This window comes from Nyctereutes procyonoides, unplaced genomic scaffold, assembly GCF_905146905.1.
Source record: "Nyctereutes procyonoides isolate TBG_1078 unplaced genomic scaffold, NYPRO_anot_genome, whole genome shotgun sequence".
In the NCBI taxonomy this organism is placed as follows: Eukaryota; Metazoa; Chordata; class Mammalia; order Carnivora; family Canidae; genus Nyctereutes; species Nyctereutes procyonoides.
The window spans coordinates 61,730,122-61,747,310 of record NW_026575135.1 but is presented as its reverse complement, the minus strand read 5'-3'; the positions used below and the strand labels follow the sequence as shown (position 1 = coordinate 61,747,310).

The following is a 17,189-nucleotide window of genomic DNA, read 5'->3' as shown; positions in this document are numbered from 1 at the left end:
TTTTCCATGAGCATACCTTGCAATAGCATAGCACTTTTTAGCTTTCAGAATGTTTTTCACGTATTTTCTCAGATGATCCTGAGAATCAACCTGTGCGAGGCAGTGAGCGGGGAATTAGTAACCTTTCGCTGCTAAGGAAATTGAAGCTCCAAGTCTTCAAGGAATGGTTCCATGGTGAAGCGTCAGTAATTGGCAGAGGGAATGGGAGTATGATGCTCTTACCAATCATCTACTGATTTTCCTGTTATTTGCCCAGCCTTTCCTTTCCTTTATGGAGGAAAAATATTATGTGGCTCATTATGAAATTGGGGTAAGCCTCAGACAACACATTATTTATTCAGGGCTTTTTTGTTATCTAGAGCTGCACTGGCCAGCAGGCAGCCTGTAGCCACAGGAGGCTATTTAGATTTAAATAAAATAAAATCTTAACACCCAGCTCCTCAATCATAGTCCCGTGAAAGGCTCAGGGGTCACACGTGGCCATTGGTTACCCAGTGAACGGCGCGGGTAAGAACATCTCCATCACGTTCGGAGGTTCTGTCGGGCAGCCCGGACGGGCTCTTTTCCATCAGTCCTCAATCTTGCCCTCGAGCTGCGTATAACCCAAGCGCAAAGACTGGTCCCCAAACCCTTCCACTTCCTAAAGCAGATCCGAAAAGGGGTCCTCCCAGCTTTAAAACTGGCAAGAGCGAGAGAAATCGCTTGGCCTAGACGTGCTGCGGGGGGGAGGGTGGGAAGAGCCCAAGAGCGAGCCTCCCACCCAAGTCGGGGCAGCAAGCGGGGGCGACAGGCGACCGCGGCCCACACGCGGGGCGGAAGGAGAGGCAAAGGGGCGGAGCCGAGCGCGGCGCTCGCGGTCACGAGGCCGGGGGCGGGGCCACGGGAGGCGCCGCGGGGCGGGGCGGCGGGGCGGGGCCGGCGGGGGCGGGGCCGGCGGGGAGCCGGGCGGCCGGCGCGCCAGCCCCGCCGTGCGTGCTCACGTGACAGGCCCGCGAGGCCCCGCTCGCGCAGTCGTCCGGACGAGCGAAGATGGCGGCCGAGAGGGAGCCTCCTCCGCTGGGGGACGCGAAGCCCACCGACTTTGAGGAGCTGGAGGACGGAGAGGACCTGTTCACCAGCACTGTGTCCACCTTAGAGGTGAGACCGCGCCGCCGTGGGTGCCGCGCTCCGCTGCCGCCGCGCGTCTCACCTTAGGTGCCTTTCCCCTGGCCGTACTTGTGCCTCCCCACCCCCCGGGTGTGCGGGGACCTGGTCGCGGCGACACCTGTGACGCGGGCCCCACCTCACGTACCTGGACGGCGAGGCTCCCTGGGGAGACCAGCCCGCCGCCGGGGGCCGACCTGAGCCTCCGGGGCCGGGACCTCGCCCGAGCATCGCAGCACCCTTCCCCGCTCAGCCGGCCTTCCTCGGTGTCACTTGCACCCCCTCTCCAGACCACCGAGGGGCTTACCCTGAGTCCCGGTGAACCTCACCACCGCCCTCCCGGCGACCTCCGCAGCCCCTTGGGAGAGGCGCCCGCGTGTCCCTTCCCCCGGGAGGGTGTCCCTGGAAGGGGAGAGCAGGCAACCGGGTGTTGAGTGGCCGTGGCTCCCCGGGGAGCGCTCTCCCAGTCGCGGCCCCGCGCCGACAGCCTGTTCCCCCGGAGGGAGGGGCCTCGGTGTTCTGTTAAATGCACTGAACTGGTTTTTGTCTTCTGTAGTTCCTAGACTTTTTAAGAATAAGAGTGTTTATAAAATATAAAGTTGGGAGGGAGTAGTCCAGGAAGGTGCTGGTAGGTGTGTGTGTGTGTGTGTGTGTGTTTTAAGTTATCACGGAGAAATAACAGATCCTCACACCCTTTTTCCTCTTTTCTCGCATGGTCAGCGATCTCTGAAGTTGAGTGTTCCTGTTTTTGTAAAAGGAAACACCGTTAACTGCATTGGCCTCCTAGATGCACTTTGGGTTTGAATTGCTTTGCATTTGTTGAGGGCGCGCACACCTCCTAGCCCGGTTTTGTGTGTTGTGTTTGTGTGTGTATTAGAATGTAAGCAAATTGCCCAGAAGATTGTTTACCTTGGGCTATATTTCCTTATAGAGTGCTTTTTTTTTTTTTTTTTTTTTAAGTAAGCTTTCTTGGTTCGTGCAACTCGACACCAAATCAATTGGAAATTACTTTCAAATACTCATCATCTGAAATTCATTTCTTGGGAACTTCCGGGAACCGTTTTCCGCACTGACCACACTGTGCAAATTGTGTGTACAGGTTCCCAGTCAGACCCCGCCTCCCCTCAGATCATATGCTTCTTGGGGCTAGGGACAGTGCCTTGATCATCTTTGTGTACCTCCCAGGCTTGAACATTTCCAATTAGTAAATGTTTGCTTGATTCATTGTCAAAATAGCATCTCCTGAGAATTAGTAAGAATTCTCTTGCATAACGAATTGACCTTTTGGATTTAGTATCTTTTTAACTCTTTAAATGTACTGTAAGGCTTTCCTTAAAAAAGGAGAGTATCTATCCAGGATTCAAAGGCCTGTATTTCCTTTGAGGGCTGCAAAGGTTTCCCACCAGCTAGGATCAAAACAAACTATTGACCTAGTAGTGTAAACCAGAATACTGTGAACACTAAGCATTCTGCATAATTGAGGTTTTTTAGAGTTGAGTACAAAGAACTATAATCTGTATTTCCCATTTGGATGGGACTTTTTCATAAGGTTTTTTTTTTTTTTCAATAGAAGTCTACAGAAGTTTGAGTATGAATAAACTTAATCTTGGTTAGTGCACTGTGTAAGTTGTAAAGTTGGTTTTGATTGTACATCCCTTATTTTATAGATTCATTCAGGACTTTAAGGTGGTATAACTGAGATTTGTAAATTCAGAATCTTCTTTTGGTTTCCAAACTATAACAGGAAGGATACACAACAGTGCTTTTCAGTATAGCAAACTGTTCTGAAGGGTTTTTTTTTTTTTTTCATGAACTCTGCTTCTGTTTTCAAAAGTGCTTCTCAAACAGCAGTGTGTCAGGGGATTCTAGTTTGAAATGCAGATGCCTCATTTCAAACTCACTGGAATCTGCATGTATAATAATAAATGCTCTAGATCAGTGGCTTTCAAACTTTATACATAAGTTACCTAGGAATCTTGTTAAAGTACGAATTATGATTCTGTAGGGCTGGGATAAGTCTATTATTATGCATTTTTAATAAACTCCTCATGACTTTCCTTCTGGTCCATAGACAATAATGTGTTGCTAAGCCCCAAATGATTCTGATGCAGATTATCTGCTTTGAATAGTTATTACTAAGCTGTAAATTGAAAGCCATATAACTTAATGTCTTTTAATTAAAGCAAAAGTAAGTCAGTTTTAAAAATTTTATTATTTATATAGAAACTTTCCTTTGAGAGCATTTGGAGGGAAAAAATCAACTGAAATCCATATAGGTGAAAATAAAATTACAGACATTTTCATTGTCATCTTTGTTAAGCTTGTAATGACCATAAACTTAGTGTATATGTATATTTTTATTAACACAGTATTAGATTCCTTTCCATTCACAATCAAGAATAATCACATAAAGCCAAATTCAGTAAACAAAGCATATTTAAAAATCCTATTGTTTGTTTCTGTTTTGACTATGAAATAAGAAATTGGTGAAAGCTGGCATTAGGGGGCAGGGAATGGAATGAGGAGAAAGAATCCAGTGAAAGCTCGTTCTTTTTGGTACCTGAGAGGCAAGGCTTTAAATTGTTTAGGGATACCGCTTTTTCCTTAAATGCTACAACCCTAAGCTTAAAAGGTGCTTACACTAAAACAGCATGGAGACAACACCTTGAAAATGAATAAATAAATAAAGGGATGCCTGAGTGGCTCAGTCCGTTAAGCAACTGTCTTTGGCTCAGGTCCTGATCTGAGGGTCCTAGGAATCCCTGCTCAGCAGGAAGTCCGCTTTCTCCCCTTCCCCAACAACTCTTTCAAGTAAATAAAATCTTTAATAAAAAAAAGTCAGAAAATTTATATTATATCCCTTGTTCTCTATTTTAAACAGCTGTATTGATGCATAATTCACATACCATGCAATTTCACTCATTTAATGTGTACAACTTAATAGTTTTTAATGTATTTATCGATATATGCAACCATCACCACAGTTTTTAGAACATTTTCATCACCTCAAAAAGAAACCCTGTATGTTTTAACTATCATTGCCTGCCCCCCACACCCCAACCTTCAACAACCACTGATTAACTTTCTATCTCTTACAGACTTCTCTGTTCTGGACTTTGTATGAATAAAATCCTATAATTGGTTTTTCATGACTGGCTTCTTTCACTTGCATCATGTTTTCAAGGTCTGTACTTCATTCCTTTTTATAAAATGGAATGAAATGGAGTAATGCTCCATTGAGTGGCTATACCATATTTTGTTTATCCATTCCTCAGTTGATGGACGTATGGGTTGTTTCCATATTTTGGCTATTATGAATAATACTGCAATAGACACATTTATGTACAGGTAGAGTTACTGGGTCCTATGGTAACTCTACATTTAATCATTTGAATAATTGCTAGACCGGTTTCCTAAAGTGGCCACACCATTTTACATTTCCACCAGCCATGTATGAAGGTACCAGTTTCTTCAGATCCTCACCAACACCTGTTATTGTGACTTTTTTTGGTTCTCTTCATCTTAGTGGGTGTGAATGTGTGTGTGTGTGTGTGTAAGATTTTATTTATTCATGAGACACACACACACACACGGGGGGGGGGGGGGCAGAAACACAGGCAGAGGGAGAAGGAGGCTCCATGCAGGGAGCCTGACATGGGACTGGATCCTGGGTCTCCAAGATCAAGCCCTGAACTGAAGGCCCATTGAGCCACCCGGGCTGCCCTGAAGTGTGGTTTTGATTTCATTTTCTTGTTGACTAAAGATGTTGCGTATCTTTTCAAATGCTTGTTGGCCATTTGTATATCTCCTTAGGAATGTCTATTCGGATCCTTTGCTCATTGTTTAATTGAATTGTCTATTACTGAGTTATAAGAATTCTTTATGTATTCTGGGTACGAGTTCCTTACCAGATAATATGATTTGCAGATGTTTTCTCCCGTTCTCTGGGTTGTCTTTTCATGTTCTTGATGGCATCCTTAATAAGTTTAAAAATTGTTTGATGAAATCTAGTTTATTTTTTAAATTTTGTTGCTCATACTTTCACTGTCCTAAGAATTCCCTGCCAAATCCAAGGTCGTGAAGATTTACATATATATTTTCTTCTGAGAATTTTAATGATTTTGGCTCTTTTAGGTCTTTGATCTGTTTTGAGTTAATTTTTGTATTTGGCATGAGGTTTATTCTTTTGCACGTGGCAGTTCAATTGTCCCAGCACCATATGTTGAAAAGACTATTCTTTCCCCATTTGAGTGGTCTTGGCATCCTGGTTGAAAAATCACTTGACCATAGATGTTCACACCTGGTTCTCATGCCAAACTTAAATATAAGGGTCAGTTGAAGTTAAGATGAGGACCATAGTTTTCCCAAGTGTCACATGATAGAAATTATAGAGCATTTCATATTGAGTTTCCAGATGGTCTTAAAATTCCTTTTCTCTAACTCTATGCTCAGAAGATATCTGACTTCATTGACTTCACCCTCCAAATACTTGGGTATTTACTCTCTGCTATACTGTTTAGGTGATCATCAGTGCAGATAGCAAATTACTGCAAATCTTTAAGAACAGAAAATTTCCAGTGGAGAAGAAAGAGATGTTCAGAAAACTCTGGTACAAGTTGTGATTCTATGGTCCGAAAATATACCAGTTTCCACTGAAAATACCATTGAAACACTGGGGAGATTCTCCTTCCTATCGATGTTTCTGACACATAGTAGATGAACAGTAAATGCTTCTCTTGGCTGGGAGAAGCTCATTAAAGACATAATATTTAAGAGAGACCTTGAAGGGGTAATGAAATTTCAGAGTGGAAGAATAGCAAGGGTCACTCAAGAGTCAGTTCATATTCTAGGGAACCATAAAAAATCTGTGTGAGTTGTTGAATATAGGATGTTACACGTTTACTATGTGGTGAGATTGTGAAGGGCTTTGGAATTTGTTATATAAGTGGGTGAGAGCTATGAAAGATTTTTCTGGCAGTTAACATGATCACCTGGGAAGATTAATGTGCCACAGCCTAAGAGGTAAATTTGAAAAGGAGGTATTACTGGTAAGTTGATGAGTTGGAGGGTTTTTTTTTTTTTTATGTCCCAGGTTAAAGACCTCAAGAAAGCACAAATAATAAAGGAGAAAAGGAACTGATGGAACAGTAGATGAAAAGTTAGATATCTAGAGACTTAAAATGTCTCCCTCTCTTTGAGTGATTCTTACTTAGACACAGGAATTATAAGTTTCGTTTCATTTGTGGATACTTTACACCAATGAAAAGAACATTAAGTAGTTAGAAATACTGGATGGGCTAAGAAGAAGAAGGTTGATTTAGGAATCTGTCATAAACTTATTGAATGATTACATTAAACCAGGCTGTGGACTTCAAGTCTGTGTCCTAAGGCATGTATGAAACAAGGAGAGTCAATATAATAAACATAGCTGTGTGAACAGTTGCCTGCAATGCCAGGGGATCAGTGTGTAATTGAAATATACACATGGCACAAAAATCATATAGAAGACTGAGTGATTTGATGGCACAGAAATGATCTTTGAAATCTGGAAAGTGGGTGAAATTACCAAGAGAATAAGTAGAGTAAGACAAGGGACTATTGCTACAAAGCTTCTAAATTAGTATGTGCTATGCCTATACAACAGGTAGTAACAGTGTAGAAGTTTTCTCAATTTTGTTTTTTGATCTCTGGGTAGACCTCCAATTTAGTACTCATTTTTTTTTTTGAAAATTTCAGCGTGAGTTACCTCTGTTAGGGAGAAGACATTTTGTCATCAAGTGTTTAAAGTGGGTGAGCATTGAAAATTACTAGAAAGATTTAATGAAGCAGGATCAAGTTGACCACTTTTCCCTTAAAACCATTAAATTCTGGTTTTTTAGAATGAGTTACTTTTAGTGCCTGTAAAAAATGTCATTATATGAAGTTGCTTGAGGCAGAGTTAATCACTTTTTTTTGCAACTTTTTTCTTAAAAAGAACAAAATTTGCTTTTGATGTTAATTTTACAAGTAGTCACTTTGCTATGAAATGGCACTGCTATGGGTTTTTTCTGTGATGATAGTTTTTACTTGAGGCAAAATTAACCTCAATTTAGTAAAATTCACTACCACTTCAATCAAGATACAGAACACTTTCATCTAAAAAAAATTCTCTCACATAGTTAACCCTTCCCAGTCCTTTTTTTTTTTAATATTTTATTTATTTATTCATGAGAGTCACAGAGAGATTGAGAAGCAGAGACACAGGCAGAAGGAGAAGCAGGCTCCCTGCAGGAAGCCCGATGCGGGACTTGATCCCAGGTCTCCAGGATCAGGCCCTGGGCTGAAAGCGGCGCTAAACCGCTGAGCCACCCAGGAATCCCCAACCCTTCCCAGTCCTAATCTCTGGCAACCACTGATGTGTGTAGAGTTTGTATTTTTTCAGAATATCATATAGATGGAATCATACAGTATAAAACTTTTTGTCTAGCTTCTTTAGTGTGAATGGTTTGAGACTCATGTTGTACATTATCAATAGTTCATTACTTTTTTATTGCTGAATTTAGTATTTCATGTATGTATATATCACAGTTGTTTGTTGAAGGACCATTCCATTGTTTCCAGCTGCTGGCATTAATGAATAAAGCTAATATAAACATTTACGTGCAGGTTTTTGTATGAACACAGTTTTCTTTTGGATGAAAACTTAGATTGCTGGGTTGTATGGGAAGTATGTTTGCCTTTGTAAGAAACTGCTTTACTTCTGCCAGAACGCTTTACAAGAGGTGAAGTCATTTGCTTTTCATCCCATGAGTTAATGGCTCTAGTACTAATACAACTGAGGACCATACCCATTAGGACAGTGTTATTCCAGTCGGAGAATCGTTAATCTGTGGTTTCATTTTTTAAAAAAACACGATGCTTCAATACAGAAGCATGTCAGTGTATTTCCTGGCATCATCAAAGTCATTTTAATACAGAAACTACCTTTATTCAGAGTCACGCTTTATATGATTATTGAATGTTGTAATCTTGAAAAGCTAGCCCCAGGGAACCTTCTGTGCAGCTAGATTTTAGTCTCTGGTCAAGTTTCTATTCATTCCTGCTTTGAAATCTAATAAAATTATAAAAGATTTAAAGGAAGGAAGGCAAGGAGGAAAAGGACGGGGGCGGGGGGGGGGGGGGGGGGACTTAAGAAAGAAACTGCCAAACCCTTTTCTAAAGCAGATGTTTTGTTACATTACCATAGCAATGAATGAGAATACTGGTTGCTCCACACCTTGTCTGCTCTTGCTAATGTCGGTTTTGATTTTGGGTAATGGTGAGCTTTAGGTTGGTTTTTTTGGATTGAAAGAAGTGATTGTTAAATATTGTTCAATTGGGAATTTGTAAGCTGGTTTTTAAAGCCATTGCTAAAATTAAGTTACACAAACATATTTAAATGAATTACATTGAAAATGAAGGTGGGGCATCTGGGTGGCTCAGGCAGTTAAACAGCAGACTCTTGATTTTGGCTCAAGTCATGATCTCCAGGATTCAGGGATCCAGCTCAGTGTTGGACTGCACTCAGCAGGGAGTCCGCTTCAGTAATTCTCTTTCTCATTCTGCCCCTCCTTTCTCTCTCAAATAAATAAATAAATCTTTTTTAAAATGTAATAAATATTAAAAACTTGTCACTTCTGAATTCTCTTACTGCATTTTATTATTTCCTGTGCTCTTGAGGTTATATGTCTATTGTATTTGTACAGTGTAACTTACATATCTTCCAAGTCCACTTTCAGTGAGGGGTACATAGCCACAGCAGGCATTGAGCAAAAGCTGTAAATGAGTCTTCCCTCTCAAAGACCTGCTTGCTAAATATTTACCAGCACACCAGTGATTTTTAGCCCTTCTAACAGGTTTGTTGTGTTATTTCATTGTGGCTTCAATATACATTCTGTAATAGTGATGTTGAGTGGCTTTTCATGTGCTTATTCACCATCTGAAAATCATCTTTGGTGATGTCCTTTCACATCTTTTGCCCATTTAAAAATTTGGATCTCTTTATTGAGTTTTGAGAATTTTTTATGAATTCTTGATACAAATCCTTTGCCAGATGTGGTTTTGCAGATTTTTTTCCCAGTCCGTGCCTTCTCTTTTTATGCTATTTTCGAGCTATTCTTTTGTTGTTGTGATCAATAGTACTTTAGATGTCACATATGAAATCCTTTCCTAACACTAACCCAAGGTCACAAAGGTTTTAGTTACACTTTCTCCTAGACATGTGTAATTTCAACTTAACATTTATGCCTCCAATTCATTTTGAGTTTACATGTAAGTTCACGATATGGGATATTTTGCATATGGATAACCCAGCTGTTCCAGCACCAATTATTGAAAAATAATCATATTGTTAAGGTTTGTTTTATGGCTCAAAGTATGGTCCTTGTGGTAAATGTTTTGTTTGCATTTCAAAAGGTTATGTATAGTCAGATGTTGATAAGTGGAGTGTCCAGTAAATGTTACTTCAATTTGATTGATTGTATTTTGCAGTTTATACAACATCATCAATGAATTTCAGATGCTCTGTGCTAAGTTTAAGAAGCTACACTTGTGGGACGCCTGGGTGGCTCAGCGGTTTATCGCCTGCCTTCTGACCAGAGTGTGATCCTGGAGTCCTGGGATTGAGTCCCACATTGGGCTCCCTGCATGGGGCCTGCTTCTCCCTCTGCCTGTGTCTCTGCCCTTCTCTTTCTGTGTGTCTCTCATGAATAAATAAAATCTTAAAAAAAAAAAAAAAGCTTGATTTAAAACGTTTCTTGATGAGTTATCTTTGCATCTTTTTCAAAGCTGTCTTACTGTAACTGAGTCTTGAAATCAGTCGTATGAGTCCATTGACTTTTTTCTAAATTGTTTTGGCTCTTCTACTTTTGCCTTTCCATATAAGTTTAAGATCAATTGATTGATTTCTACCAAACTTCCACCTGAGATTTTTATTTGGGATTGTGATGAATCCATAGATTAATTTTGGGAGATTTGACATGTTGAGCCTTTAAGGCATAGATTTACTGTTTCTTTACATTTTGTTGATTTACTTGATTTTTTTCATCACTGTTTGTAGTTTTCAGCATACCAATCTAGCACATATTTTGTTGGCTTATACTTATTTCACGATTTCTTTTATATTTATTTATTGGTGGCCTGTTGACCATCTATCCAGGAACTGTACTAAGCACTCATTAGGTATAGTAGTGTTTTTTTGTAGCATCCATGGGATTTTCATGTATATAATCATGCTGTTTGTGATTTGGAGTTTTGTTTCCAGTCTGTATGCCTTAATGTAATAACTAGGACCATTAGTATAATATTGAATAGGAGTAGTAAAAGTGGGTATCTCTTTCCCTTTTGTGAACTTTAGGAGGGTAATATTCTTTCTTTCTTACATATGATGTTACCTGTTAAGTTTTTTTGTTTTTTAAACATTTTATTTTTTAAGTAATCTCTCCACCAACATGGGACTTGAACTCAAAACCTCAGGATTCAGAGAATATTCTATTGACTGAGCCAGCAAGTTGCCCCTTAAGTTTTTTTCTAGATTTCTTTCATCAAATTAAAGGAGTTTTATTCTTAGTTTTCTGAAATTTTATATTCACAAGTGAAGGCTGGTGTTAGCAAATTCCTTTTCTGCATTTAATAAGATGATTATGTAGTTTTCTTCTAAGGTTAATTATAATGTGGATTATAATGATTGATTTTTATCTTTTTGTTTTTATTTTATCTTTAAAATATTTTATTTATTCATGAGTGACACACAAAGAGAGGCAGAGGCAGAAGCAGGCTCCCTCCAGGGAGCCTGATGCAGGACTTGATCCTGGGGAGTCCAGGATCACCACCTGAGCCAAAGGTAGATGCTCAACCACCAAGCCACCCAGGCATCCCTATAATGATTGATTTTAAAACACTGAATAAACCTTGCTTTCCTAGAATAAGCCCATAGAATCATATATGTACTTAACCTTTTTATATGTTGCTGTATTCAGCTTGATAGTATTTTGTTTAGGCAATTATTGTCATGATAGATATTTGTGTAGTATTTTCTTTTACTTGTAATGTCTTTAATTTTGGTATCAGAAATACTGGTCTCATTAAAGGAATTGGAGAGTGTTTATTCCTCTTCTATATTCTTGAAGAAGTTGTATGAAATTAGTCTTATGTCTTCATAGGACTCACTAGTGAAATCATCTGAGCATGTAGTTTTGTTTTTGAAAGACTTTTAACTTCAAATTCATAATACATACAGGGTTATTTCTTATAGAACTTCTGTAGTATGGGTCTTTCAAGGAATTTGTCCATTCAATCTAAATTGTGAAATTTATGGGCATAAGGTTTTTCATAATACTCTATTATCCTGGGATGCCTGGGTGGCTCAGCAGTTGAGCATCTGCCTTTGGTTTGTGATTCTCGTCCGGGGGTCGAGTCTTACATCAGGCTCCCTATGAGGAGGAGCCTGCTTCTCCCTCTGCCTAGCCTCTCTCTGTGTGTTTCTCATGAATAAATAAATAAAATCTTTAAAAGAAAATACTCTATTATCCTGTGACCATGTCTGTGGTGTCTGTGGGTGATGCCCCTGCTTTTTCATTCCTGATATTGATAGTTTATGTCTTCTGTTGGTTTACTTATTTATTCATTTATTTTAGTCTTGCTAGAGGACATCTTGTGATCTCAGAGAATCAGCTTTTGCTTTCTTAATTTTTTGCCTTGTTACTTATCTATTCTATTACAGAGAGAAGAGTGAAGAAGTCTCCAAATGTAATGTAGATTTTTAATTCTTTATTTATATTTTTTGTTAGGTTTTTTCCTTCACAGTGATGCTCTGTTCTTAGAAACATAGACTTATAATATTGTTATGGTTTCTTGGTAAATTGATGATCCTTTTAACATATGATTTGTCTCTTTATTGCTCTTTATAGTCTCTTTATTTTTAACGTTTTTACTGTTAACTATCTGTATCTTTAAGACTTTTTTGGGGGGAGGGCAAGATGGCAGAGGAGTAGGGTCCTCAGCTCACCGGGCCACACCAACTTACCTAGATAACTTTCAAATCATCCTGAAAACCTATGAACTGGAACACTACAGAGAGAAGGGTTTTTGCTTCTAACAAGGTCCTAGATATATTTTCCACTTCTAGATTCCCTTCAACATACTCAACTTAATTTTGGGAGATAGATACACAAGATACGTTTTTTTTTTTTTTTTTTTTTCTCCCTTTGCCTCATTTTGTTCTGCAATGGCGGAAGTTGAATACCTTCTAAAACATGACCAGTATGCATCCAGAACCAAGTGGTATACCATGCTGGTTCATTCTGTGAGATTCCTTATTCGCATTCTGCCCCCTTATTTTATCTCATTTATGTTTTGGTGGTCAATGTTGGGGCCCTCTACAAGTATTTCTGCTTTATAGAAATTTGGGACTGAGCATCTTCTAACATACAGAACTTAATATACTCAGAAACAAGAGGATCACCCTCTAGAATCCCTCAGGTAGACTACATTCTCCCTCCACCATCTCCTAGTCCCCCCTCTTTTTTTTTCTTTTCTTTCTTCTTCTTTTTTTGTTTTCTTTTTTTTCCCTCTTCTTTACAATTATTGGCTTTTTATTTTTTGCTACTTTGTTTTAAAATTTGTTTTTCACTTTAGTGGTCCTTTTGTTTTATTTCGTTCTGATCTTCGGTTTCAATTTCTGGTCTCTGACCTCAGCAGAATCATCTAGGGTAAAATTTACTTAGGTCGTGGTTGATATTCTTGACTCAGCCCACTCATACAGCCACTCTTCACTGAGAAAAAGGACTAGAAAGAAGAACTTACCCCAAAAGAAAGCATCAGAAGCAATACCCTCTGCCACAGAGTACAGAATTTGGATTACAATTTGGTGTCAGAAAGCCAATTAAGCACAATTATAAAACTACTGGTGGCTTTGGGGAAAAAAGCATAAAGGAATCAAGAGACTTCATGACTGAAGAATTTATATCTAATGAGGCCGAAATTAAAAGCCAATTAAAAGATGCAATCCAAACTGGAGGTTCTAATGACGAGGGTTAATGAGGTAGGAGAAAGAGTGAGTGACATAGAAGACAAGTTGATGGCAAGCTGAGGAAAAAAGAGAAAAACAATGAAAAGACCATGAGGAAAGGTTAAGGGAAATAAATGACAGCCTCAGAAGGAAAAAATGTATGTATAATTGGGGTTACAGAGGGTGCCGAGAGGGACAGAGGACCAGAAAGCCTATTTGAACAAATCATAGCTGAGACCTTCCCTAATTTGGAGAGGGAAATAGGCATTCAAATCCAGGAGATAGGTCCCCCCCCCCAAAAAAAAAAACCAAAATCAAAAACCGTTCAACACCTCGACATTTAATAGTGAAACTTGCAAATTCCAAAGATAAAGAGAAAATCCTTCAAGCAAGAGACAAGAGATCCCTAACTTATATGGGGAGAAATATTAGATTAACATCAGACCTCTCCACAGAGACCTGGCAGGCCAGAAAGGGCTGGCAGGATATATTCAGGATACTAAATGAGAAGAACATGCAGCCAAGAATACTCTATCCGGTAAGGCTCTCATTCAGAATAGAAGGAGAGATAAAGAGCTTCTAAGATAGGCAGAAACTGAAAGAGTATGTGACCACCAAACCAACTCTGCAAGAAATATTAAGAGGGACCTTGTAAAAGGAGGAGGAAGCCCAAAAAAATAAGCCACAAAAACAGACTGAATAGGTATTATGATGACACTAAATTCATATCTTTTTTTTTAATTTTTATTTATTTATGATAGTCACAGAGAGAGAGAGAGAGAGAGGCAGAGACACAGGCAGGGGGAGAAGCAGGCTCCGTGCACCAGGAGCCCGACATGGGATTTGATCCCAGGTCTCCAGGATCACGCCCTGGGCCAAAGGCAGGCGCTAAACCGCTGCGCCACCCAGGGATCCCTAAATTCATATTTTTCAATAGTAACTCTGAACGTGAATAGGCTTAATGATCCCATCAAAAGATGCAGGGTATCCCCTACTGGATAAAAAAGCAAGACTCCTCTATTTGCTGTCTACAAGAGACTTATTTTAGACCTAAGAACACCTCATATCAGATAAATTATCAGATAAATTAAAATTTATCCCAAAGACTGTAGTAAGAGATGAAGGAGGGACACTATATCATACTTAAAGGATCTATCCAACAAGAGGACCTAACAATCATGAATATTTATGCCCCTAATGTGGGAGCTGCCAAGTATATCAATCAATTAATAACCAAAGTAAAGACATACTTAGAAAATAATACACTAATAGTAGGAGACTTCAATGCGGCACTTTCTGCAAATGACAGATATTCTAAGCAGAACATCTCCAAAGAAACAGAGCTTTTTCTTTTTTAAAAGATTTATCTATTTATTCATGAGAGACACAGAGAGAGGCAGAGACATAGGCAGAGGGAGAAGCAGGCCTACTGCAAGGAGCCTGATGTGGGACTCAGTCCTGGAATTACACCCTGAGTCAAAGGCAGACACTCAACTGCTGAGCCACCCAGGCGTCCCAAAACAAGAGCTCTAAGTGGTACACCGGACCAGATGGATTTCACAGATATTTACAGAACTTTACATCCAAAAGCAACTGAATACACATTCTTCTCAAGTGCACATGGAACTTTCTCCAAAATAGACCACATAATGGGTCACAAATCAGGTCTCGATGGATAACAAAAGACTGAGATTGTCCACTGCATATTTTCAGACCATAATGCTTTGAAACTTGAACTCAATCACAAGAAGAAATTTGGAAGAAACTCAAACACGTGGATGTTAAAGAGCATCCTGCTAAAAGATGAAAGGCTCAACTAGGAAATTAGAGAAGAATTAAAAAGATTTATGGAAACTAATGAAAATGAAGACACAACCATTCAAAATCTTTGGGATACAGCAAAAGCAGTCCTAAGAGGGAAATACATTGCAATACAAGCATCCCTCAAAAAATTAGAAAAAACTCAAATACACAAGCTAACCTCACACCCAAAGGAACTGGAGAAAGAACAGCAAATAAAACCTACACCAAGCATAAGAAGAGAGTTAATAAAGTTTTGAGCAGAACTCAATGAAATAGAGACCAGAACTGTAGAACAGATCAACAAAATCAGGAGTTGGTTTTTTGAAAGAGTTAATAAGATAGATAAACCATTAGCCAGCCTTATTAAAAAGAGAAAAGACTCAAATTAATAAAATCACAAATGAAAAAGGAGCGATCACAACCGATACCAAGGAAATACAAATGATTTTTAAAACATGTTATGAGCACCTATATGCCAATAAATTAGGCAATCTGGAAGAAATGGACACATTTCTGGAAAACCACTAACTAAAGTGGAACAGGAAGAAATAGAAAACCTGAACAGGCCAATAACTAGGAGGAAATTGAAGCAGTCATTCAAAACCTCCCCAGACACAAAAGTCCAGGGCCAGAGGGCTTCCCAGGGGAATTCTATCAAACATTTAAAGAAGAAACAATACCTATTCTACTAAATGTGTTCTGAAAGATAGAAAGGTATGGAGTACTTCCAAACTTGTTTTATGAGGCCAGCATCACCTTAATTCCAAAACCAAAGACCCCACCAAAAAGAAGAATTATAGACCGGTATCCCTGATGAACACAGATGTAAACATTCTCAACAAGATACCAGCCAATAGGATCCAACAGTACATTAAGATTATTCACCATGACCAAGTGGGATTTATCCCCAGGATGCAAGGCTAGTTCATCCCTCGTAAAGCAATCAATGTGATAGATCATATCAACAAGAGAAAAAACAAGAACCATATGATCCTCTCAATAGATACAGAGAAAGCATTTGACAAAATACAGCATCCATTCCTAATCAAAACTCTTCAGAGTGTAGGATAGAGGGAACATTCCTCGACATCTTAAAAGCCATCTACGAAAAGCCCACAGCAAATATTCTCAATGGGGAAACACTGGGAGCCTTTCCCGAAGATCAGGAACATGACAGGGATGTCCACTTTCACCACTACTATTTAACATAGTACTAGAAGTCTTAGCCTCAGCAATCAGGCAACAAAAAGAAATAAAAGGCATTCAAATTGGCAAAGAAGTCAAACTCTCCCTCTTTGCAGGTGACATGATACTGTACATAGAAAATCCAAAAGACTCCACCCCAAGATTGCTAGAACTCATACAGCAGTTCCGCTGTGTGGCAGTATACAAAATCAATTCCCAGAATTCAGTGGTATTTCTATACACTAACAATGAAACTGAAAAAAAAAAAAAGAAATTGGGATCCCTGGGTGGCGCAGCGGTTTGGCGCCTGCCTTTGGCCCAGGGCGCGATCCTGGAGACCCGGGATCGAATCCCACGTCGGGCTCCCGGTGCATGGAGCCTGCTTCTCCCTCTCCCTGTGTCTCTGCCTCTCTCTCTCTCTGTGTGTGTGACTATCATAAATAAATAAAAAGTTAAAAAAATATATTTAAAAAAAAAAAAAAGAAATTAAGGAGTCAATCCCATTTACAATTGCACCCAAAAGCATAAGATACCTAGGAATAAACCTAAGCAAAGAGGTAAAGGATCTATACCTTAAAAACTACAGAACACTTCTGAAAGAAATTGAGGAAGACACAAAGAGATGGAAAAATATTCCATGCTCATGGATTGGAAGAATTAATATGTGAAAGTGTCAGTGGTACCCAGGGCAATTTACACATTTAATGCAATCTCTATCAAAATATGATGGGCTTTCTTCAGATAGTTGGAACAAATCATCTTAAGATTTGGGTGGAATCAGAAAAAAACCCGAATAGCCAGGGGAATATTGAAAAAGAAAACCAGAGCCCGAGGGCATCACAATGCCGGATTTCAAGTTGTACTACAAAGCTGTGGTCATCAAGACAGTGTGGTACTGGCACGAAAAACAGACACATAGATCAATGGAACAGAATAGAGAACCCAGAAATGGGCCCCCAACTCTATGGTCAACTAATATGCTAAAAAGCAGGAAAGACTATCCAGTGGAAAAAGGACAGTCTCTTCAATAAAT

General features: G+C 39.4%; 1 protein-coding gene across 1 annotated transcript in view; it reads left to right on the top strand.

Annotated features, from left to right (window-relative positions):
• Nucleotides 1-981: 981 nt before the first annotated feature.
• The window catches only part of SNX2 (sorting nexin 2), a 57,176-nt gene continuing 40,968 nt past the window's right edge, over nucleotides 982-17,189 (top strand). The window contains exon 1 of the mRNA XM_055301906.1: nucleotides 982-1,137. Coding sequence (XP_055157881.1) covers nucleotides 1,030-1,137 — 108 coding nt within the window. The 5' untranslated portion in view covers nucleotides 982-1,029. The remainder of the gene's footprint in view (nucleotides 1,138-17,189) is intronic.